At 41.4% G+C, this 26,318-nt stretch overlaps 1 protein-coding gene across 1 annotated transcript in view; it reads left to right on the top strand.

Moving 5' to 3' along the window:
- The first annotated feature begins 1,878 nt into the window (after window positions 1-1,878).
- LOC146651510 (nck-associated protein 5-like) overlaps window positions 1,879-26,318 on the top strand; it is a 90,614-nt gene continuing 66,174 nt past the window's right edge. Inside the window, exons 1-2 of the mRNA XM_085384522.1 lie at window positions 1,879-2,239; window positions 21,896-22,031. Coding sequence (XP_085240648.1) covers window positions 22,003-22,031 — 29 coding nt within the window. The 5' untranslated portion in view covers window positions 1,879-2,239; window positions 21,896-22,002. The remainder of the gene's footprint in view (window positions 2,240-21,895; window positions 22,032-26,318) is intronic.

Raw genomic sequence — 26,318 nt, forward strand, 5'->3', positions numbered from 1 at the left:
GTATGTCATCCAGCTGAGGCTCTTAGTCACACAGGCATCGCAGCCGTGCAGCTTCGTTTCATCTCTCTCTCTCTTCTGCATTTAGACACACATGCATTTACTCTATGGGATGCCACACACACACTCGGATACACTCTGCCTGACAGACTTGGGAGCATCAAGGCCTTATCTAGGTCACAGCATAAGCCCAGAGGTATCCTGTTCTCCACACACACGCACACACACAGACGTATGAACGTACGTTTTTAAATTTGCAGTCAGAGTGACGTGTCTGGAACATTGAATCTATTTTGACTCATTCCTCCTCGGTTAACAGGGAAAGGATTTTTTATTTGGATTTCATATTTGTGCACCCCCTTCTTCTCCCTCCCACATTAACCTCGTTTTAAGATAAGATAAGATAACCTTTATTAGTCCCACACGTGGGAAATTTGTTTTGTCACAGCAGGAAGTGGACAGTGCAAAAGTTATGACGCAAAAATTAGAATACAATAAGAATAAATACAGTACACAGCTGTACAGAATAGAATAAAATAATATACTATATACAGTAGAATAAAATAGAATAAAAATATACAATAAGATAAAAATAGAATACGAATGCTATATACAACTGAGTAAAAATACAACGATGCCAGAAAGGATTATTGCACTTAGTGTTATTGCACATGTGTGGATGTGTGTGTTTGTTCAGTTAAAGTCTTTGTTGTGGAGTCTGACAGCAGTGGGGAGGAAAGACCTGCGAAATCTCTCCGTCCCACACCGTGGGTGCCGCAGTCTCCCACTGAAGGAGCTGCTCAGTGCTGTCACAGTCTGCTGCATGGGGTGGGAGACGTTGTCCAACAGGGATGACAGCTTAGCCGCCATTCTCCTGTCACTCACCACCTCCACTGGGTCCAGAGGGCATCCTAGAACAGAGCTGGCCCTTCGGATCACCCTGTTCAGTCTCTTCCTGTCCCCAGCAGAGATGCTGCCCCCCAGCAGACCACACCAGTTTTGTGACTCAGTCAAGCGGCTCTCATGATTGTCACAAGGCCATCATTTCCTTGATTAAGCACTCTTCCGTCTGCAGATCCCGGAATCAGAGATGCTTTGCCACCGAAGCCTGAACGAAATGTGTAATCTGCTCGAAATAAAGGCAAATTTCTCTTTGCTTGCTGCTGCAGAGGCACCATAGGATGCCTTTGATTTGACTTAGCCTGACAGTGTATCATCCGAGATGCAACCGGGTGTCACAGCACAGAAATAGAGCTTATTTCTCCGCTTCAGTCTTCTATAAATATTCCAAAGCTCTCTTTTCTCCTCCCCCCTCCCTCTTTCCACTGTTTGTCCATTTTTATTCTGCCTCCCACATCTTCCCTTTCCCCTCTGCTCCTCTTCTATAACGTGGAGTACTGTGGCTCACTCATCCCTCCTCTCATTTCATTCCTGCAGAGCTGTCCTTCCACAGATTTCCTTCAGCCTCATGGTTAATCTCATCTAAGCAAGTGTTTGCTTCAAATATAGGAACGTTTACAAAGACGGGAAAAAAAAGAGGCCAGGCTCTGATTTTTATCTTTAAACAGTTAGCGCAGGGTGCCGTCCTCCCTAACCTATCAGTGGGAGAAGTAAGAGTGCCACCTATGAAGTCATTAGTCCCCCAACCCCCATCCTGAACACATGTTCAACATCCTCTGGGCACAGGCTGAGCGGAGTGCTGAGACACAGCTGAGAATTAGAGAGGAAGAGCGGGAAAGAGAGAGAGGAAGAGGGCGCAGTGAAGTGGAAATATGGGTGAGCATTAGAGAAAGACAGAAATAGAGCGATAAAGCAGGGAATTAGGCAGAGGCAGGGAGAGGAGGAGGAGGAGGAAGAGGAGGAGGCAGTCTTTCACTGATGCTTGATGCAGTTAGATTCTCATACAGCAGCAGAGAGCCGTCGTCGAGCGTGGATGAGAGAACCTCATGGATTTGCTCCCGTCTGAGTCTCGGTGGAATTCATTGCATCCGAAGCAGCTGCAGACGGAGGAGGAGGAGGATGCTGCGACTGCGGCTGGATGTTAGGATCCATGCGGGCCTGTGATGTCTGCGTTCTTCTTCAGGATGACTCTGACCCAGATCGTGGAGTCGCGGCACTGCTCCTCCTCGGGTGGTCTGCCGATGTGAGGCGGACGAGGGATGCTCTGGACCTCGGTGGTCGCCGCTCAGCCTGCTGCCTCTGCTGACATCTGTCTCCGTGGATACGCACAGCAGCTGGAAGGGTGAGGACGCACAGCACTGACCTGCGCGCTGAAATGTCATGCTCATTGGTTTTCTGTGTGTGTCTGTGTGTGAGTGTGTGTTTAAATACCAGGCTTCCTGCAGATTCTTAAAAATTAACAAGGTTTTGAATTCATTAATCTGAAAATGAGGCCTTATAGGTTTCAGGATGTCTCACACCAGGCTCTAAAGTCCTAAAATTAAAAAGATGTTAATCGTATAGTGCAATTTTAAAATCTCTAAAATACACATGTTTTAAATAATGAGAACATCAGGATATTTGATCAGAAATAAATAAACTGTAGAAGAGTGGAGAACATTTAATATGATTTCCAGGCCCCCTGAGCCTCCATATGGGTGTATTACTCAAAAAGAAGCTGCATAAGTATTTAAAGCTCAAGAATATGAAAAAAAGGTTGCTAAGACTTTATATCCAAAACATCTTTGTACTGTGTTGAAGAGATACCTACTGAAGGTGAACTAGGGTCAGGCTGTACTTTTATGCCATGCAAATTAGCACCACTAGATGGTGTAGTGAGTCAACCAGACAAATCATTATTTTTGTTTCACAATTTACTCTTGAGGAAATTTAGGCGGAGTTAAAAGGAAATATTAAACGTTTAAAAAAGCAGCAGCAGATCAGAAATATCTTTGCATTAGATGTTAACTGCTGCCCCCTGCTGGTGAAAGTTTTCAGGTAATGAGAAAAAGTACCTTTCAAAAGTACCTCTGATAGGTACTTTTTGTAAGGTACTTTTGTGAAAGGAAGCATGTTGACCCTTTACCTAGAAGTCCCTGTTTAACCACAGATACATTAATACCAAATTATACTTAAAGTACCAAAAGTAAAAGTACCCTACATACATGAATATGGTAAATGGTAAATGGCCTGTATTTGTATAGCGCTTTTCTAGTCCCTAAGGACCCCAAAGCGCTTTACACAACCTGTCATCCACCCATTCACACACACATTCACACACTGGTGATGGCAAGCTACATTGTAGCCACAGCCACCCTGGGGCGCACTGACAGAGGCGATATATATAAGAAAGATTGGTCCATATGTTGTTGAAGCAGTAAGTCTGTTACCTTGCTTGACAGAAGAAGAATGTATAATTATTTCCCACCACTGAATAAACAAATTTGTGTTTCATTCTTCTGTAAATTAAACCCACTTTTAAAAATCCAGTTAATATTTTTAAAACCACAGTCTGGATGTTTTTCCTTTTTGTGGAGGTTAAAAACTCTTTTACGCAGAGGCAAATACACAACATAATCAGATTTTCATTCATGTGAATATCGCTTTAATGTTGCATCTGGAGATGATTTTACTTACTGTTTATACTGCTGGGTAACTTTATCTAAAAATAATACAGCATCATATATTTTTAAGCCTGCTAAATAAAAATGAACTAAAGCTTTACAATAAATGCATCAATACTTGATTGTTCCACCGCTGGTCCTAACAAAGCTCTCATTGTAAGACTGACTGACTCGCTCTAGTCCAATAGGATTGGTTGTCAGGCTCTGGTCACGCGCCAATCAAAATATCCAAAATGCAGGTTACTGAAAGCAGCAGCACTTTCTGCTAGCAAGCAGAGAGATGGAGTTTAAGTCCAGTGACGTCTGGCCTTTCTGCATGACCAAGTATCGCTGGGTAAGATACTGAACCCTGAGTTTCCTCCAGTGCATTGGTTGGAGTGTGTGAGGTTAGGTTAAATGAGCTTAGGCATAGAATGTGTGTGTATGAATGGGTGAATGATGCTTGCAGTACAAAAGCTCCATCCATATTACATTTGTATTAATGTGCAGCTGTGTTTATGACTGAGTGCCATCTCAGGGAACGTATGATTGATGCACATGACAGTGACACACATCATCACTGTAAGTCTAATGCGTCCTTTCAGTGCGGCGCTTTAAGCTGACCTTATTTCTTACTTGTTTCTTGTGCTGACTATAAGAGACTGTAAGAACTTAACACCAGATTATGGTGTTCCCGGAGATTATTTAACATGGTTACTTAACAGACTTTGGATTAATTAAAAAAACAGGTATGTCTCTTTAATTAAGTGAATTTCCATTAACTTTAATTATAAAATCAATGAAATATCTTAATAAGAAGTGATGTCAGCCTGCCACGGCCTGCTGGGGAGTGAATCTGGACTTTTATGGAGGGACAAAAGTGAAGGAGAATGTGTGAAACCAGACAAAACGGTGTTTGTTGATGGACTAGAAGCCAGAATTGTGAGCGAAAATGACAGTTTGATGAACTGCGCCTCCCTCCATCAGCTCCATTACAACATAGGACTTGAAATTAAACATAAATGGCCTCGTTCTCTGTGATATGAGATGTGGAGGATGAAGAAAAACCTAGCAGAGCTTTCTTTACTTGTCGCATCTAAACGCACCAAAAACACCCAACAACCTGAAGGAAATGATGTAATTTTCTCTGGTTGTGTCAGCTGTGATGTGGCATTAAAAACAGTGTTAGAAATTTTAAGTGTTTAAGCTGTTTTTAACCCTGAATACATCACAAAACATCACCTGCAGTGCTGTGCAAAAGTCTTGAGCCACCCCTCATTTCTTGATATGTTGTTGATATAGCTGCAGTGATTTATTCAGATACGTGCCAACACACATGAAAATACAGGATTTAAGGTGAAAACAGCGTTCTTGCCAATTCTAATGACTTTGAATGTCAATATTTAGTATGATCACCTTTATTCTTCAGCACACCCTGAACTCTCTGAGGCAGCCTTCTTATAATTTCATTAAATAATCTTCAGGAATAGTTCTCCAGGCTTCTTGAAGGACATTCAAAGCTCTTCTTTGAATGGGGAGGCCAATCCATGACTGATAGCATTCCACTGTATGATTCTTTATCCCAGTATGATTTTACTGCACTGGCAGTCAGTTTGGAATCATTGTCATTCTGAAAAATGAAGCTGATGCCAATCAAATGCTTTCCAGATGGAAATGTATGGTGGATCAAAATCTGATGGTGCCTTCTTGCATTCGTTTTCACTGATATTGACAAGATGTCCAACAGAGCCTCCCCCTTAAGAATGGCTTCTTGGCAGCCACTGAGACCATTTCTGATGAGGCTTCAAGCCAATGTCTAAAGAAAAGATTTGGAAGACCTTCAGAAAGTCTGGAGATCTGCTGCTCTAAACCAATTAAAAACAAAAACGGTGCAGAGTCTGGCTTCTTGGTAGCAAAATATAAAGAAATAATGGGTGGCTCAAGACTTTCACAGTACAGCAGCTCCAGTTTCATGGCTGTGATGACGAGTATGCATGATCTGTGCAGAATAGCTGCATGTATAATGTATGGCCTGGGAAGTGTCATGGAGAGCAACAAGTCAGTGTGCTTCCCCCAAAGTGCCAAGAAAAGTAGGCTAGGATGGCACAGGCGGAGGAGACCCGGATTAATAATTTACTCGAGTCCTTTTTTAAAAGCACTTGGCTTCATTCTGCTTGAATGAAGAAGAAATCCTATTTGTTTTTCTTCCTGGAAAAGATTTTGATTTTATGATTTTACTCAGATGAGATCGCACTGATCCCAGGGAGCCTCTCCTCCTCCTCAGCGGAGCTCAAATCAGTTCATTCATGTTTAGTGAAAAAGACACACATCAAGTCACATATCAGCTCATCAGAAATTCTAAAAGAAATTAGCAGTGGGTGTCACTTGATCAGAGGTCAGATGATGGTGAGCGTAGGAGGCTGATTTCAGTTAATGTGATGTTTTCTGTCTACAGTACTGGCACGAATCTAGAGAAGCAAAGAAGTTTGTTTTATTTTGCGCTCTGTCTTTATTCATCATGTATTTATTTATAACATTAACATGTATTCATCACAGTGGGTTGTCAGGCTCTTGATAAGAAGCTCCCCGGGTATGTATTACTCATAACCTTATCAGCATTTTGCAGTCACAGACACAGACGTGTCAGTGAGTCAACTTATAAGTTTAGAATTCATAAATCATACAACTTCTTTAAAGGAGCTATCATCAGACAAAGATTTTTCTCTTTATTTGGGCTCTTGGTGCAGAGGCGGACAGGAAGTGGATACGTGGGTGAGAAAGGCCATGACGTGCAACAAAATTCCCCCCAGCCGGGGGTTGAACCAAGGACACCGCTACTGAGATGTCATGAGACGTCAATTTTTTAATAATTAGGCTTACAACAAGTCCCCCGCTCATGTTCATGTCTGAACAAGAAACACAAAATGTCCTTTTACTCCTGACCACCTGATTGGTTGGGCAGTTTTTACACCCCAGGCATCATCGGGAGCAGCAGAAAAACTGAAAAACTGGAATTATTAATAACTTGTCTACAACTTGTCTTTTGTGTTTGCAAAGCTGTCCCGTGGCCTGGATGCTTTGGTCAGCCAGTCATCAACAAGGATAATGCCCCTGTTAAACATAATGTCACCAGCTGTAACTGTATCATCTCGCTCAAAATACTCACTCAGTATATAAAGTATTCTTCCACTGTAGAGGATGTGTATTTTTCCTTTTCTCGGCTCTGTCTGTACACATTTAGACTCACTTGGATCAGCTCCAAGTCCAACATCAACAGCTCAGTTCCCTTGTGATGGCACAGCAGTGCAGACTCAAGTATAGATACAAACAACATTAGCCACTATGGCGTACACGCCCCCAGGATAAAAAGCAGGACAAAAACATGGCTGTAGCTTTCAGGTCTGAAAAGTGAAACAGTCTGTGTGCCGTTCATTCACCAATAATCTGATGTAAAGATGGTCGACACCAGTCAATCCAATCCAAATCTGGGCCACATTGTCAGGTGTGCGAGTCCACATTTACTTCCTGTAGTTACATCCAAAACTGGTCTGCACACATTGAGCGATATAAGAGTTTCGTGGTCGTCTGGACTGTAACAGCAGCGTTTTCAGTGGCCATTTAAGCTCACTGCTGTGGCTTCTTCCTGCAGGAAGAGTTAAGCAGGAAGGACTTCAAAAAGAGAGCTAATGTGACAGCTGCGAGTTACAATAAATTGGGAAAAGTAAACAATTAGGTCTTGTCCCTCACGGCGATAAAAAATTACCACACAGACCGAACTGTCACACTGATGCAATTACTCCACTGATAAGTAAGACACTTGTAATCTCACCACATTTACATTCACTTATCTCCTCAGCTCACACTCATTTAAAGACATATCAAAGCTTGTTACGTGTATATTTAATGGATTTATTTAAGATACATATTTTAAAAAAATAGAGTCCAGCAAGCTGCATTATTTGAGTCACGGCAGTGGCATGGCTGACCTCATTTCAATGTACAAGAAAACCTTTAAACAGTGTATGTAGAGTAGCTCCAGGGCAAAGATTCAACCATTGTCTGCTGCTGCATCTCTTCCACGGCTGCCACATAGAAGCAGATACTCTAAAACATCTGATTGGGGGAGTGTATGAGTGCCCCATACAGCCACATAAAAGGGGTCAGCGGTAGCCTAAAGGTTAAAGAAAAGGAAGGTTTTATTGGTTCTATCGGTGCTCTGTATTATAAGGCTTCAGATCGAGAGTAGCCTCTACTTTTTAAGATATCAAGAATAAAATGAGTCGGTGAGATCAAAGATTATTTTTGCCTAAATTCAAGATAGAAACTCACAGCTGCTACTGGCCAGATCCCAAACCAAAGTTGTGCTGCTGGTTAAAAACATCCAAATTTAAAGCAAAAATAAAGATCTTTAACTGCAGCATGGAGAACTTGAAGATATTTAGCTCAGGCCTGATTGGCTACAGGTGAACCTAATGAGGGCGGGGCAGACAAACACATGAAGGGTTAGCGTAGACGACTTGACGTCACTCCAGTGTTTTGGGGAGAATATTTAGATGAGATGGCGGCGTGCTGTAATCAGCTGATACCTGATCATTAGTGCCAGGGAAGAAGATGCCAGAATTTTAATCACCAAAACTGAAGCATTGACTTGTTCTTAGTACATTTAACCACACATGCAGGCAACTGGGTGGATACAAGTAAACCCCAGATTGGCTCTGGGATGAGACCCCCGATACAAACTCAGTACTGAGGTCCAGTTCAGGGACTCCAGTTATCTGAGGTGAAGCCTGATAGCTAGAAGCTACAGTTGCATGTGTAGCCATCCACCTGACAGTCAAAGTAGTCAATTCCTGCAAAAGCATTATTTACAAAATATCAGCTTTTTTCCGGCAGTCATTAAAAGAAAATTTTGATTGATTTTGAGAAAAAGAAGTTGGGTATCCTGCCAGCAATTGAAAGAATTTCAGTTTCTTTGGCTTCAACTCTTAGACTTAATCAGCTCAAACATTTCTCTACACATTTCCTTAAAATATGCTAATTCCATGTACAGTGTTAGCTTCCCCACCGAGCAGCACATACGGTTTTCACTTTCTTTGACAAACAGCTCTTGAGTTAAAACACCTGCTGGTAAAACACTCCCCAGTTTCATCCATTTCAGATGACGGCAGGGAGACCGTAGCTACAGCTAGCTCTCAGTCTACAGTCAGTCATCTCCCCGCCACCAAAAACCATTTCACACTCTCTGAGCAGGCCGGAGGAATGATGAGCTGGGAAAGGGTGGAATGAGTATTTTAAAGTGGAGCTGAGCACACCTGAGTCACATCCATGCATTTTTCTTCAGCGTTCCCACTCAGAGAGGATAGCACAGCTGCAGTGATGCTGAAAGCTTGCAGGGCCCCTCGTCGATAGGATTCCCGAGGCAATTCAACAACTCCGGTTAACGTTTGGTTATTTAAACCACAAAGTCTACAAACCCAAGGTGATGGGAATTTGCACGTATCACGTGTCTTTGTTTTAATTGATGGTATCTGAAAGCACCATTGAGGTGTCCTTTAAGTGTGCTGTGAGTCACCTCCTGCCATGATTAGCTTTCCCAGTATTTTACCTTCATTCACTGATGTATTGTTTGATTTATTTTGCCCAGCAGTGTTAGGTTTTTGGTATTTTACGTCAATGGAAAAAAAGCACATCTCTGATCTGTACAGTAGCACTAACTGTGTGAGCACAGTGTGGATGACTGATTGTTGTTTATGGGAAACAGTTGATTCTTCATTGCATTGTGCTGAATCGCTTCCTGGCCTGGTCATGTAAAAAATAAAATGGTCTGTATTTGTATAGCGCTTTACTTGGTCCTAAGGACCCCAAAGTGCTTTACACTATACACAATCATCCACCCATTCACACACTGGTGATGGCAAGCTACAGTGTAGCCACAGCTGCCCTGGGGCGGACTGACAGAGGCGTGTAAACTAAAGAAACAAAAGAATACCCAGACACTGAATGAGCGGGTGGGTTTTAACCTACTGCAACGGTTTCCACAGCAGGAGGATGCTGGCAGTGAGAATGAAAGTCCAAAAATCAAAAAATAGGTGGTGGGAATACACGGTGAGGCAGACAGCAAGACGAGCGATCAAAAGGAGAGCAGGCAGAGGTCGTTCACACCAAGATAAGTGCAGAATGATCCACAGGACAAAGAAGCTGAGAGGATTTAAATGAACGAGTGATTGAGGGAGAGGAAGCAGGTGTGGAGGACAGCACAGGTGAGCCTGATCAGGCCGGGATGGACGATTACCAAACAGAGGAAGTAAAACCGATAACGCAAAATAAAACAGGAGAATCCAGAACCACGATAGGCGTTTGTCATTTGCTGCCTACGCTTCGCCTGAGGTGGAAAACTGAGTCACCACGAAACCAGAAGCTACGCAGATTTTGGTGTAATATGATGAAAAACCAGTGATGAAGGAAACGCAGCCAAAATAAAACTGAAACTTATGTTAATGACTGAAAGGTTTTTCTCAGAGAGTTTTCCATCTATTTTCTATGTCACAATAAAACTGTAGCTCAAAGCAAGGCGTCCAGTCGATGTATGCTCACTAAACGATTGATTATTAGACCAAAAAACATCTGAAATAACAGATAACATTGGGGATTAGGACTAAAGGAGAATATGAAGACTAAACGTTAGCTTCTCTTTGTGCTCAGTGCATTTCCTTCCTTCCTTTACATTGGTAAAGCAGTGTGCACTGTCACCTCACAGCAAGAGCGTCCTGGGTTTGAATCCGGCCGGCTGAGGCCTTTCAGTGTGGACTCTGACATCCAGAAACATGCATATCGGGTTACGTGCTGAATGTGAACTGAACTGATTGAACTGTCCAGGGTGTACTCCGCCTGTCACCCTGCAGCCCTGTGACCCTGAATTGGATGAAGGCTTAAAAAAATCGATGGATGGGAAGATTGAATAAAATAAAAACCTCTTAGCTTTACGTCCCACACAAGTTTGTGCTGATCACCATACACACAGGCTGTGATGCGAGATGTATAGATCCCCCTCTCCCTGGCCTCCACCTCCAGCCGTGTCCCTGCAGACCTCTGGTGTTTGAACATAAACATACTGTGGGCTCATTATCTGATTTTTGCTGTAACAACTGATGACTGTGGCATTTTTGTTGGCTTGAAGCCTCACTTTTGATCAGTGCAGTGTGGGTCCTGGAGTCACAGCAGGGAGTAAATGAAAAACATGCAGTGAAGCTACGTGGAATATGATTTTTGTAGAGACGCTGACCTTTAGTGTATAAATCATGGGAGTGTGGCGTGAAGTGTTTTTTGGAGTGCAGACCAGATTAGTGAAGCTTTAGATAACTTTAGGAATTTAATTATTTTATTTGTACAACATTTTCTGGAACTGCAGCCAAACTGTTGTCTAGAGAAGAAGAAATAAGCCATGAGCTTTGGTGGAAGATAAATTCCAGTAAATCTGCATTGGTATCGTGTTTAAGCTTCAGTGTAATTACACTGTTCGACAGAGCGAAGCTGAGAAAGAGCTGAATCATTCCCCGAATTTAAAAACCAGTTAAAATGATGAAGAATCTGTAATAAATAGCTCTGCATCAAAGACTGAAGACTGACTGTTTGCTGCAGAATCAAATTGGAGACCGGGGGACGACAGAATGGTTACAGCACTTCTTCAGCATCAAGGACGCATAAAAAAATAGCTTAGTGCTAAAAATATCTCACCCAAGGACTATTTATGGGATGAAAGCAGAGAGGGATGCATAAAATTTCCATGTTTACCAGATAAATTACAGTCCTATACTGCTGTGAAGGAGACGGAGCCGTGAAAGGTTCAGCGAATAAGTAATATAGCATCACCTGTTTATGTTTTTTTTAGCTTCACGCACATTCGATTTCTCAGATGAATGAAACAGATCTTCCAGTTTGCTTTCTGTCAGTATATAAAAATAATGCTGTTTAATGCACAAAGGCGTAAAAGGTCTGAGTTGCCAGCTTGCACTTCCAGTCACTTCATTTGCTCGTACAGTCACCGGACTGGCTCGCAGCTCTATCAGCAGGATGTGATTTTAGGGGAGAAGTATGCCTTCATTCAGTACCCAGGGGGCACTTTGAGCGAGCGCCTGTCCTAATTCATTCCTACATCAATGCCAGAGGCTGAACCGCTGCCTTGATTATACCAATTTACCCTCCCACCCGCCCAAAAGGAAGACATGTAATTACCCTATTTACACTGGAGAGCTTTCCTCTCCGAGAGCGGCCAAAGTAAACACACGCGAGCTTTGTTTCTTCTTCTGCATCAGATGACAATAAATGTCAAACTGTTTGTCTCTGTGACACAAAGGCAGAGAAATGTGATCAGCTCTGGGTGCATGAGGAGATGAAGTACTCTAATGCGCATGTGCTATCTAACTTTGGCTGCTGTGGCACAATCAGATTACAGCTGTGCTTGCTTTACAGGTAACTTGATTTACTTTAAAGTCGTTACCCTCACAGTGCTGTTTGTTTTTATTTAACCTGTCTTTATTTAGAAACCTTTCCCTCGTCTCCACTGAATAAAGTCTGTCTTCAGAGGATGTTTAATGCATGGCTAAGGGACAAAAGGAAAACCACAGACAGGACCTTTTTCCATCATCACAATCTTCCTAAAAAACAGATGTGATGAGGTGGGATGGGTCACAGATAATCCTCCATTCTACCTTAGCAAGACTACCCCGGGTATTTTATTTCTACTTCTTACATTTTAACATAAATATCTGTACTTTCTGCTTTTTACATTTTCAAAACAGACTTGTTACTTTAGGTTCCGCAGTTTTCATTTATAGCGTTTTGGGGGGTTAAAGTGGGCCAGAAAGGCGTGCAGGTGTCTGTATGTTGTGAGCATCTAGGTAGAGCTCCAGAAGAGGAATTAGCATTTTACACGGCATAATGTTCCTATCAGCTCAACAAACATGCAAACATGTTTGTGTGCACTTTGTCACACAGTGTGTTGCTAGCTAAAGGTCCAGCTGCTGTATTTTACGGGGAGAGAAAAGAAAGAAAAGAGTTAACTTCGCTAAGAAATGGAGAAAGACAAGAAAGACAGAACTGGAGACGAAGAAGAGAGGTCGGATTAAAAGATGCAGACTGTTCAGTGACACTTGATAGTCTGCAGATTATATGTAATATCATAATTTTAATCACATATTGGACTTATATATAATGTGTTTTGATAAATCATATATTTTAATTTTATATAACGTCCTGCAAAACAAACTAAGCTATTCTAACTTTGTGATATTCAAATGTTGGATAAAAATACTGGCGAGTTTTGTCCAGGATAAACAGATAAGCTTGCATTAATGTGGTGAATTCACAGCACAGCATTGTGTGCACAGTGGCTGTGGTGCTCATGGTCAGAGTTAGGTTACATTAAGTGTAGCAGAGATGAATTTGTATTTAAGATATGATGCTTTCAGTTTTCACTTTATATGAACTGTATCATTTGAATTCAGTTGTGTAAATCCACTCAGGTCAGCTGATCACAGCCTGTACACTATGAAAATCTACTGAAGCTCATATTAGGAATTAATTTGAGCCATTACTATTTTGGTAAATGCACTGGGTCTTATATAGTGCTTATGTAAGTGCTTCTATCTAACATTCACACACATTCATACTCCCATGGATACATCAAAGAGCAACCTTGGGTTGGTTTCTTGCCCCAGGATAGTTGGCATACAGATTAGTAGGTGACCTGCTCAACAACCTAGCCCACGCTGAGTCACTACACAGGTCTCAGTGTTCTCCCACTTGCCAAGTCTCACTTTTAACCTCTGATTGTACTAATTTTTCTGTTTAGCTGTGGAGGCAACCTGTAGGCAACAGAATATATATATGAATTCTCTTTTACTCCTTGTGTCCTATATAACAAATTGAAACTGAGTCTTGTGCCTCAGGGAGCTACTTTTTACTTTCTTACTTTGAGTACATTTCAGGGCCACTACTTTTTTCATTTTTACTTGAGTAAAGAAGTCGAATCAGTACTTCAGCTTTTACTGGAGTATTTTTTAACACTAGTATCTGTACTTCTACTTAAATCCCGAATGTCTGTACTTTGCACCCTGCCAGAGAGTCACAAATACACAACAGCGGCAGAACCGATGAAAAGTTTTACAGTTTTACTGGTGTTTACGTTTCCTGCCACCATCTTGGATTTTTAACTTTGGTTTAGTGAAGCATGGTGGCACGGTGGTTAGCACTGTTGCCGCACAGCAAGAAGGTCCTGAGTTCAATTCCACCATCAGGCCGGGGTCTTTCTGTGTGGAGTTTGCATGTTCTCCCCGTGTTTGCGTGGGTTCCCTCCGGGTACTCCGGCTTCCTCCCACCGTCCAAAGACATGCAGCTTGTGGGGATAGGTTAATTGGATAAATTGCCACTAGGTGTGAATGTGAGTGCAAATGGTTGTCTGTCCCTGTGTGTGTTGGCCTGGCGACCTGTCCAGGGTTAACCCCGCCTCTCGCCCTATGACAGCTGGGATAAGATAAGATAACCTTTATTAGTCCCACACGTGGGAAATTTGTTTTGTCACAGCAGGAAGTGGACAGTGCAAAAGTTATGAGGCAAAAATTAGGATACAATAAGAATAAATACAGTACACAACTGTACAGAATAGAATAAAATAAAATAAAATAAAATACTATATACAGTAGAATAAAATAAAATAAATATACAATAAGATAAAAATAGAATACAAATACAAATGCTATATACAACTGAGTAAAGATACAACGATGACAGAAAGGATTATTGCACTTAGTATTATTGCATATGTATGGATGTGTGTGCTTGATCAGTTAAAGTCTTTATTATGGAGTCTGACAGCAGTGGGGAGGAAAGACCTGCGAAATCTCTCCGTCCCACACCGTGGGTGCCGCAGTCTCCCACTGAAGGAGCTGCTCAGTGCTGTCACAGTCTGCTGCATGGGGTGGGAGATGTTGTCCAACAGTGATGACAGCTTAGCCGCCATTCTCCTGTCACTCACCACCTCCACTGGGTCCAGAGGGCATCCTAGAACAGAGCTGGCCCTTCGGATCACCCTGTTCAGTCTCTTCCTGTCCCCAGCAGAGATGCTGCCGCCCCAGCAGACCACACCATAAAAGATAGCAGAAGCCACAACAGAGTCATAGAAGGTCTTCAGGAGTGGGCCCTCCACTCCAAATGACCTGAGTCTCCGCAGCAGGTACAGCCTGCTCTGCCCTTTCCTGTAGAGGGCGTCTGAGTTATGAGTCCAGTCCAGTCTATTGTTCAGATGAACACCAAGGTACCTGTAGCTGTCCACAGCCTCAATGTCCATACCTTGGATGTTCAGTGGTTGCAGTGGAGAATGCTTGTGCCTGCGGAAGGCTCCAGTGCCCCCCGCGACCCTGAAAAGGATAAGCGGAAGTGAATGGATGGATGGTTTGGTGAAGCAGCTCTGACTTTTCATGTATTAAACCCAAGTTTTGGGGCATTTCAGATTAAATTTCGGATTTACAACTCATTCTGGAATCCACATTTTTGCAACCACAACTATCGCCCTCTGGTGGCCTTCAGCTAGAATTTAAGGTTTAAGACACCTCTGCATTGGCTTTATGTTACTGGAAGCTACAGCCACATTTATAAGGAACCTTTATTGTCATGTCATGCTACAAGTTTTATGAGGAAAACACAAACATAAAGACAAAGTATGGAACCAGAAATGGACATATTTGGATAAGAGGATAGAGGGCTACACTATCAGCTGTCTTGGTTAGCAGATGTGCTCCACAGATACACATCTGCTAATTAGTGCTAAGCAACATCTGAAGGTAAACCTAGGATTCTACTCACTAAAACTGAAGTATGGGGTTCTTGCATGGCCTTTTAGTACAATTAACCACCCAGCAGACTACATTATTTCTTCGATAATCCATTAAAATGCTCTGGAAGGCACTAAGAGCACAAATAAGATGAATAAATCCAGTTCAGTGATTTAACAGAGATTAAATCTAAACAAACTGACCACACCCCAAATTTAAGCTTTAACAATATCCAGATGGATGAGCTATTTAAAAAGAACAGTTTTACAGCAGCTGGATTTTTCTGCTGTGAAGTTGGACATTTTAAGCCCATGAAGGCATCCTGATTTCAGTATAACTGGATAAATTGTGTTCTTCTCTTTTTTTGGTCACTGAGACAAAAATAGTATTTTTTGTGTTACACATGCACTTTTATATTGTGTTCAACTCGCAGCATTGTTTTTTTAATTTGCAGCAGATTTCTAAATCCAGATGTAATAAAAGGTCTAACAGTTGGGTGGGTAATTTTGAAGTGCTTTTTTAGATTACTGTGCATTCTTGCTACCCGAATACTCTTGTGCCCACCCTCAGCTCTTTATATCTCTGTCGTGAGGGGAAGTCTCTATTAAACCCCTGCTGAGACCCATGAATTGAAACTTCCCGCTGTTTGTACCGAGTGAAAACAAAACTGACCTCTGTTGGTGACTCTTAAAGTGCTTTGAGAGCTCAGAAAAGCACTATGAGAACCAGTCTATTTACCATTTGTTGCGTTGGTACAATGATGCACTCTCGGCCAAAGAACTGCATGTCACTCTGTGTATTAACAGAAGGAGTCTAATAATAGACGCCCTGCAGGATATAATCGGTCTATAATGATGTCAACTCATAGCTTCCTCTTGTAGTATAAGTTAATACTAGGTGCACTTAGTATTTTATACGTGTTTTATTTTTATTAAAAGTTTGGACACTGTGAACAGAATCATAAACCTGTATTTTATTTATAATAGAACAGAGAAAACATATCAAGCGTTTAAACTAAGACATTTTACTGTTGTATGAATAATATGAGTTCATTTTGAATTTGATGGCAATAAGACATCTTATCAACGTTGGAACAGGGGCAACAGAAGGCTGGAAAAGTAAGTGGTACTAAAAAGAAACAGCTGAAGGGACTTTTTGGGGCAGAAGTTCACCAATCTGCAAAAAGCTGTTTGCAAATTGTGGAACAATTTCAGAATGATTTGCACTTTTGTGACAGCCTCCTCATTGGTGGGTAAAATACATACTGGTCCTGAGTGAGGGGCTGGTGAGTGAGGTGTCAGAGCTAAAGATGCTGAGAGTTTCACACATCAGACTACATGAGAGAGACAGCTCAGGTCGAGCATAGGCAAAGTTAGAGGGACAAGGCTGAGATGATTTGGACATGTGCAGAGAAGGGAGAGTGAATATATTGGATAATGCAGGGCAGGAGGAAAACAGGAAAATCTCAGAGGTGGTTCATGGATGTAGATGTAGATATGAAGGCGGAATAGAGAGGGTTGGACACTCTAAGGAAGCAGCTGGAAGAAGAAGATGAATGAAAAAATAAAAGCCAGTCTTGATGATCGTGACCTCACAGTGGAGAGGTTTGTAGCTGAGAGTGAAGAGGCTGGGATGAGAATTAACACCTTAAAGTCACAGCTGGAAAATGGACAGCAGTGAAGAGTAGCTGCTGCTCCGAACTGAGTTTAAGTCAGGAGTGCCTCCAGAATTTTTTCCATCAGGGTGGCCCCCCCCCCCCCCCCCCCCCCCCCGGGCCCCCTTTGGTGGCGCCCCTGGTTTAAGTATGAGGAGAGTGAAGCAGGAGACTCATCGACTGCTGTGGCATCAGCAGGTATGTGGAAGCTGTGCTGGTCTGTAGTGGTGAAAGTAAAACTCTCGATTTACTGGTTGTTCTACATTTCTACTCTCAGGCCGCGAGCTCCTGTGGATACTTGAGGTGGAAATGAGCTTCTTCAGAAATGTGTCTGGGCTCTCCCTTAGAGAGGTGATGGTGAGCAACTTGGTCATTTGGGAGGCGCTCAAAGTAGAAACGGCTACTCCTCCAAATCAAAAGGAACCATTTGTGGTAGTTCAGACATCTGAGCCGGATATGGATGCCTCTTAGATGATGTGTTTTAGACATATTCTACTGGGAGGAGGCCCCTGGAGTAGATCCAGGACATGCTGGAGAGATTACATCTCTTGGCTGGCACGGGAATGTGTCAGTGTGTCCCTGGATGAGGTTAAGGAGGCGGCTGAGGAGAGGGATGGATGGATGATCATAACGGTTCAAATAAAAAGGGGGTTTAATACAACATCAAATAAAAGGCACAAAAGTAGATAATTGCTTTTAAAATTTGTCTTGAATATGAATTCATTCATGCAAATAGTTTTGGCTTATTTTCTTGACCTTTCCCCCCCCCCTCCCCCACATTTAAACTGTGGCAGTTTTGGTCCTCCATATACACAGCTCACTCCTCATCTTTTATTCTGGTGTTTACGCTCAGAAACAAACAGAAATAAAGATAAAATATCATAAATCGGGATCACATGTCATTCTGCACCACGTTTGTTTAACATGTATGTTGCATGACTCTGAGCTCAGGACAAAAGTCACATGATTCCTTTAGAGATGTCATGTGACTCCAGATTACTGAGGAAAATGAGTGAAGAGCTCCATCTGCTGGACAGCTATTGAAAAACATGCTTATGTTTCTGTTTTTTCTCATATAAAATTAATATTCCTGTCCTGTATTCCTCGCCTATGGTTGCTCACATGTATGTCTGCAATACTTCAACACCAAACTATGGATGAACTGGTCACTCTGTAACACTCTGGTTTGGAGATGTGAAATATGTTTCAGATATTTGGAGTTATATATTTAAATATTTTGTGAAAAATCACTTAAATCAGATTCTTCTATAATGTTAAGAAACAAAAACATCGAGCTGGACCACATGAAGCTTACATTTGTTAAATTAGTGTGCGTTACCTAGAAAAGCCACAAGGGGGCGCCAGTGTTCGGCAGCCTCGCCTCTGTCAGTGCGCCCCAGGGTGGCTGTGGCTACAATGTAGCTTGCCATCACCAGTGTGTGAATGTGTGTGTGAATGGGTGGATAACTGGATATGTAAAGCGCTTTGGGGTCCTCAGGGACTGAGTAAAGCGCTATATAAATACAGGCCATTTACCATTTACCATTTATACAGCTATTTTATGGCACCATAATGAAGCTGTTTTAGAATTATTACAGTATCACAAGACAGAATCTACAGGGGGGAAAGTGTTTCTGAATAAAGTGCAAGTAAAAAATGAACCTAATAACTTGTAAATCATTTATATTCTATAGTTAAATAAAAATAAAGTGCAACATTTCAGAAACATTAAGACAGCAGAAGATTTCTCTCTCTGCTGATCTTTAAAAATAAGTATTTTTACAGGCTTCAAATCCATCTTTTTGTTTTCCACTGTTGTTTTAAAAATATAAATTTTAAGCTCCACACTCTCGTGTAACCTCAGTTTATTAAATCACACGTTTCTGTCCAGCCAACCTTCTCAGGGTAAAAAGAAAAAAGGGTGCACCTCTGAACCAGTTCTGTTTCCCGCTGCTGTGACATGAGGAGTGAAGCTGTTGCTCTTCACAGTTCAAAGAATAATAAAGCTGCCCTGACGATGGTGCCTCAGCACCCTCAAAACCTTCATAATTAATTAAGAGTATAAATTATAAACACTCATGTGCTGTCCAGCTTTTTTTTTTAAAATAAAATAAAATAAAGCAGAGCTTCAAGGTGTATTTTTCACAGCACAGATCACAGCATTCATCAACATGATCTGACCCAACCAACTTCTGTGATTCTTCATTGTCAGACTTTTTCTCTGCTGCTTTGTCGCATTTTTAAAAATATTTTTAAATATGCAAAAACAAGAAATACGTTTGAGCAGTCCTCAGGAATAGTTTTCCAGGCTTCTCGAAGGAAATTCAAAGGTCTTCTTTGGATGTTTCAGCTTTTTATTCTGTTGTCTGTCAGGATGATCCCACAGTGCTTCAATAATTTTAAAGTTGTGCTGTAAAGCTGTTGTCAATCAAACTGAAACTAAAAAAGAAAAGAAACGAACAAACAAACAAACAATCTTTGAAAGAGCTTCTGAAACCTGAAAAACTGTTGCTCAAGAGGACTTGGGCGCACAAGATAAAGAAATGAGGGATGGGTCAAGACTTTTGCGCAGTACTGTATGTAAAGTAAATCACAACAGCTAAACTGTAAATCAAAAAGAGATTTTAGGACTGTTTCCTTTGGATTTTGTGTCAGAAGAAATTTATATTCCCATTCTTCTTTAAGAAAATAAAGAAGAGAAAGTTGTCCTCCATGTGATTCTTTCAGCAACAACATTTTTTCAAGTCTTTGGCCTAAATGTCCTGAAACATTTCAAACCTCAGTTATCCTGCTGCGCATCCACTCAGCAATCACCACTAGATGGCAGCCTTGAGTCAAACTTCACCATGTTTGCCAGTTTCCCTCAAATGCTGATTTATATCCCGAAGGCCTGAAAAACCTTGATTAACATTTTAAGAGACCAGTCCCGTCATATTACTTCACTTAAGACCAGTTCCTCCTTCGCATGCTTTAATGGGTTTGTCCCTGACTTTGTATGAAAACAGTGAAAACCCTCCATCTTTATTCTCTGATTTTACAAGCTCCTGCTGGCTACAGGAAAAACAAACTGTGACTGCAATTCATTCTTTAAAAGAACAACACTAATGGGAGGAATAATTAGAGGAGAGCCATTAGTTTTTTGACCTTTTGTAGTGGCCCTGTTTTGACTCACATTCTGATTCTCTAAAAGTCTGCAGTTTTAATGGAGGCAGTGCTCTTATGCTTTTGTCCGCTTGTATAAATCTTTTCCACACAGGACATTTTGAGACTTTACAAAAAGAAAAGCACAAACTCACTTTAGCTGATAGATGTGTTTGATGTGTTTCTAAAACACACATTCGATTTTTCCATTTTAACAATTCGACACATCTGCTTTGTTACAGTTGTGGTCGGAAGTCTTTATCCACTCATCGTGGGCATGAATAGTAATTTGGGGCTTTTTCCAGGCTGGAATGATTGTGCAGCAAACATCTTTAATGACTTTGAAAGACGAGAATTGGGTGCACAACTTTGAATATATGTAGGATTTTCTCTAAATGATAATTGCCCACTAATATTTGGTTAAACTTCAGCACATTGCACCTTGACCAGATACTTTTGGTAGCCATCAACGAGCTTCTGGCATTGTTCTCGCTCGATCACTGGTTTCCTGGCACAGGATCCCTTCACCCCCCCTCTCCCCTCTTCCTGCTAAAGGGGAGTTCTTCCTCCCCGCACTCACTAAATGCTGCTCATGAGGAAGGAAAACCTGCTGCTTGGTGATGTTTCCTCTCTGATATTTTAGTGTCTTCACTTTGCAACGTAAAGCACCTTGATGTGACCTTTCTTCTGAATTTTTGCTTTATAAATAAAACTGAATTGAATTCAAGCAAACTTAACAAACCACCCTTTAAAAGTGAAAAAATCTCCATTTAATGTAGATGGGCACATATCAGTGCACACGACACGGGTCAGGTAAAAAAAGGCATGAACATTTATGTGCAGAAACATATTAATAACACCCTGCATTACTCTTCTTCTTCCATGTTTTTATTGGAATGCTAACAAACGTGTGAATCTAAATATTCAGGGCGATGATGCCTCATGCATGTCCATATTCTTCTGCTGGATTCTCTTCTGCACTGCAGCACTGCATGGTGGAGGACTGCTGATGCAGTCTGATTGGTAAAGTGAGTCACAGTGAGCCAAACCTGTGGCTTGAGGCTCATGCAGAAAAATAGAAATAAACCCACTCAGCCAAACTGATTATTTCTGTAATAGCCTGGAAACTGTTATCATTATGCTTAGCTTCCTCATATGGCTGCTTAGACTGACTGACACTAAAGAAGAAATGAACTTTTCTAGATGGAAAATTCCCATGAAGTTGATGCAAAACGAGACAAACAAACAAACTGGAAATCCACTTATTTATGCCAGGTTTATTAGAGCTATGAGTGCTGCTGACACGAATATTGGCCACGCTTACTGTAAGTGTTAAATTCTCCCGGCCAGCAGCTTTTTTTCATTTGAATACCATCCAGACAGGTAAACACCCAAAGGAGCAGCCATGAGGTATTATAGTCATTATAATATTTACAACACCTGAACTTTTGCTACCATGACAACATGCTTTTTCTTCTTCTTTTTTCAACATGCACAGTACATGGGTTTGACATGACAGATTACCCCGAGGCCCTGTTTTAAATGTCATGAGTAGGAAGTCCAGCTCACAACCTATCAGCTGTGGGGCAAACAGGGATGAATAATTTAAAACTACAGTGTGTAAGCTGAACAAAGGAGAAATGGGGGGGGGGGGGGGGGCGGTTGATGTTCAGTGGGATTATAGTATGTGAGATTAACAACAAGCTAACTGTGTTTACTCCTTTGCCCTGCAGCTACACCATCAAGACTGATCCGTGATAATAATCCCCAGCTGGAGAACAAACAACATCTGGGTGTGGAGAGAAGGGAGAGGGCGAAGCCTCAGCTGGGTGGGCGGCAGATGGTGACACTGCAGCAACACTTCTCCAGGTAGCACAGTCATCACGCTGCACTCACACTACATCCTCTCCTAAGACTGTTTATGAATGTTTTTGAGGGAGATGCACAAAGTGTATGGAGACTGTGTGAGAGTCTAAGAGGGCTTATGGACTACACAAACTATGACGTGGCTTTGTGGGGACTGTCTCACCAGAGATTGCAATAATGGTTTGCCCCAAACGTCCCACTTTGCAGTCTTCTTTGGGCTCCATTTGGGTTTGGTTGACAGTGTTCACTCATGGTAAATGCAGCTGCCTCTGCCATAGGCTGTTCATATAACATTTACTAGCAGTGCAACCGCTCTTTCAGTGCCATAAGTATTCTGAGCCACTACTGCTTCAATTTGAAACCACGTCATGACTTTTGACCACATCTGGCTCATCCAACAGCTGTCATGACCCATATCGAGCACGGCTCATGACTTTTGGGAGAGCCAAAAGTAGGCCTGAATAGGCCCAAATGTGGTGGTCTTGACAGCAACATCATTACATCCATATATTGCCTACTGCTTATCTGGCTAACAGAAGCTAGCTTGTTTTTTCAAGATTTTTTTTTTTTAGAGGAACTGCACATGTGACCAACAGTGCTGCATTCAAATGCCACCAGTCAGTATCCAGAGCTAGGTGTAGACAATTAGACCCATTAATCATCTACACCTTTATTATATTACATTACAGTGTAATTACTTCAGTGCCATTACATCACCACATAACAAGCCAGTATGTCACTTAGGGTTGCATGAAGTTTTTTTTTTTAAACTTTTCAAAAAGTTTCCCCTCTAACATCGCACCTCATACCTCAGTTTATTAAAATCCATTGGCCACAGCCCATAAAAAACTGTCCAGTTGGGATGCAAACAATCTAAAGCACATCCATCAATGCTCGCCACAGCCCGATGTGACGAACCGCTGGGCTTTTGCGGTGTCGTCCAGCGGTTTCATTAAGGTAAGAGCCCACTGCAGGTCGTCTTTGAAATGAGAAGAATCTACTCAGTTTTAATGGAGTGCCCCACACTAAAAACTCAAACTCATGTCCACTTATTGATCTCCCCTCCTGGCATCTGATAAAGGGGAAATAATAACCAAGCATTATGTCCAGCCAACTGTTAGGCTACTGACGGTGCCCCGTCATCCGAGTTCGATCTGCATATGCTCAGCGAGGTGTGAGATTAGGCCTCCAATATTTGTGACCGTAAGTTAATTCCCTCCCCTGCCAAGCAGAAGATATTTGATCTGCTGCCCAATATTTAGGAAAATTACAGAAGATATTAGCCATTTTTCACTCTCTCTCTGTCCCTGATAGATAGCAAAGTGTCAGGCAGTTAAAAATTATAAAAAGAAATAAATAATTCTTAAAATCAGAAAATAACAAATGAAGCATTCACTAAATGTCAGGGTTTTAAAAACAGCTTTATTCAGTCTTTTTTTATCTTGTTACACGTCTCATCCAATGCAGTGTTTTGAAATAAATCCTGCCTCTCAGTGTTCTGTTCATTACACTAATTTTGCAGCCTCTTTAAGCTGAGCTGCTAAAGCTCTGCAGGATATTTTCAGTCTCATCTTTTATTTACAAAAACATCTTTATGAGATATTTTCAAAATATCTAAACAGCTTCAATTTCATGCTAGTACATCGATCAATACCTGAAAAAGCTAACTCCAAATCAGGATGATTTGGCTGAGCATCAGCTGGGACAGTTTTTATTTTTCCTCCTTTAAAATGATGTTTCATAAAGATACAAAGCAGTTCACTCAAAGCAGTTTGAATCACAGAATCTTCTGGGATGATTTCTTTTGAGAATAGTTTATTGTTCACACATCTTCACAAAGAATATTTTCAATAATATGAAACAATCCCGATGGATTCCTTAAGGTTCAGGCACCAAAACAACTTGATTAGGTTAAGAAAAAAAAAGCTAGCTTCAAGTTCCACTCCATCTAATATTTGATTAAATTCTTCTGTATTTTTATATCTCCTATTTTATAAAACAACTCACATGGCATCAAAACTGCTAAATAACACACACATCATCATGTAGTCGATGTAATCCAGCTGCTGACTGACAAACAGAGCCTCTGTGAGAGGATGCCACACTCACACTTAACAGGATAACTCAGTGAGCTGAAGATAAAAACTGTGAGCTTGAGTGTATTACACCAAAGTAGGGAAAGGGGTCATTACTTAAGGGGGAATGTAGGCCATTCATTCATTCATTCATACATTGTTGTGCGTGATAGCTGAGGGTCAGGCTTTGGAAAGTGCAGCCTGTGGCAAAACATCACAAAGCGGCAGCAGCATCATCTGAGGGGTGAAGGAAGAGTCACTGAAGACCAGTATCTGCACGGCTGCTGGAGCAGTGTGACACACGTACTGTAAACACATGCATGACTACACATGTGTGTCAGTGGATGGTGAAATAATAAAAGACAATTTCATCTATCCAGATGTGTAAAGTAACATTTTTAGATTGTTTTTACTCCCATAATTATTCTTAACGCTTTGTTATAAAGTGATAAACTTCTGGTGTTGTAGAATGAAGCCAAATGAAGCACAAGTACCAAAAACTGCAGTTCTTCTACTGCCCAGTGAGTCAGTCCCCATAGAACCCCGTTTTAAAATGTCCAACTTTACAGAAAGAATAAACATGTTTACAACCTGAGACGAAAACATTTTGGTGCCTATGGACAGTTTCACGCTTTTATGACAACTGTACAAGGACTAAGTGTTCGATAACATGTTTTAAATTTAAGGGCGCGGCTGTTTTGACCCACAGGTAGGCACCTATAGCTGCTTTGTTTTTCGTACTCTCATGTTGGCTGGTTTGGATGATTTTTAAGGGCATTAAATAACAAATAATATGGCTTACTTATAATTACTACTACTGTCACACACAGTTGCTAAGCAAGTTCTTGTTTTTAGCATTAGCTAATAACTTAGCATGGCATCCTCATGGCATTGGTCAATATCCTGCATGTGGTACTGGCACATTGCACAAACTTCACCTCCAATCAGTAGCTGGAGTTGAATCTTGGACACAACTGGGTGTTCCAATGATTTCAACAGGAATCAATGGACAATGATTCCAAACACACATATCACACATCAACCTGGTTTTGGAATGGATAAAGCAGGCTAATGTTTAGCTTCTGGAATAACCTTCCCAAATCCTTGATCTCAACCCTGTTGGAAATCTATAGACTGTGTTAGGAAACTAACCAGTTTAAATGGATTCTTCCAATTCTTCCTAGATAAGTAGTCAAATATCCATCCATCCCAAGAGCATTCCATAATACATTCTGAAAAGTGTTGTACGACTAATGGTCACTATCCAAGCACTGCATCATGCATCGTGCTGAAGAGTAGAGCCTCACTACTGCCTAATTCACCCTTGGTCTAAAATTGAAGCCCCAGAAGACAACTTTACAACCAATCGGTGACATCACAGCATCTTTTGAAGTGTAACAATTATAATCTCTGCACAGTTCAAACTCTCAGAATAATTTCTGTCTCTTGACAGCAGCTTAAGTCTGATAATTTATCTGAAGTCACAATAATTTCTGACCTTTGTACCCCCAGTAAATATGGGCTTGCTACTTTAAATCCAAATGATAATTGAAAAGCCTTATAGGTCTTCTGCTGAACTCTTTTATTATGCAGTCTTCTTCAACAGACAACAAAACAATGAGCACCACATTTGTATCAGCCGTTTCAAAAGAATGCAGCTGTAATAAATAGGCGAAGATATTGAGGCTTTTATTATGCAGAGGTCGTATTTCATTGTTATGCTATGTGTGACTGTTGTGGATTGATTTGTAGAGGTAATCGTCAGGAGGAGTCGGTGTATTATACGTCTGAAATCGAGAGTAATGAAATTCTTTAGGAGCTGATTGTGAGAACAGCTACCTCGACAGCTGCTGAATGAAACCAGAGCTTCTTTCTGGTGTATGGACTGACTCCTGTCAAAGAAAAGGTCTATCCAGTGTAACAATCCAACCCTGACTACAGTTTAAAACGGAGGGACTGGGAGTGAAAAGACAAAACAGGAAAATAAAACAGAGTAATATGTTTAAGGAATCCAATCCTGTTTCCTGAGCTCGGTGGGCAGCAGCTCTGAAATGAGGTCTGCTGGACAGTCAGATGTCTCAGCGATGAGTCTGCGATGGCGTGGCATTTACGAGAGCTCGTTATGACAGAGCCAGACAGGGCGAGTGCTTGTTTTTTTGAGAGCACTCAGCTGCACATTATATATTTTGAACACGGCCCACAGAGAGATCCTTAG

The sequence above is a fragment of the Rhamphochromis longiceps genome, linkage group LG16 (genome assembly GCF_057381845.1).
Source record: "Rhamphochromis longiceps isolate RC_006_pf linkage group LG16, R_longiceps_female_GT1.1, whole genome shotgun sequence".
Lineage (NCBI taxonomy): Eukaryota > Metazoa > Chordata > Actinopteri > Cichliformes > Cichlidae > Rhamphochromis > Rhamphochromis longiceps.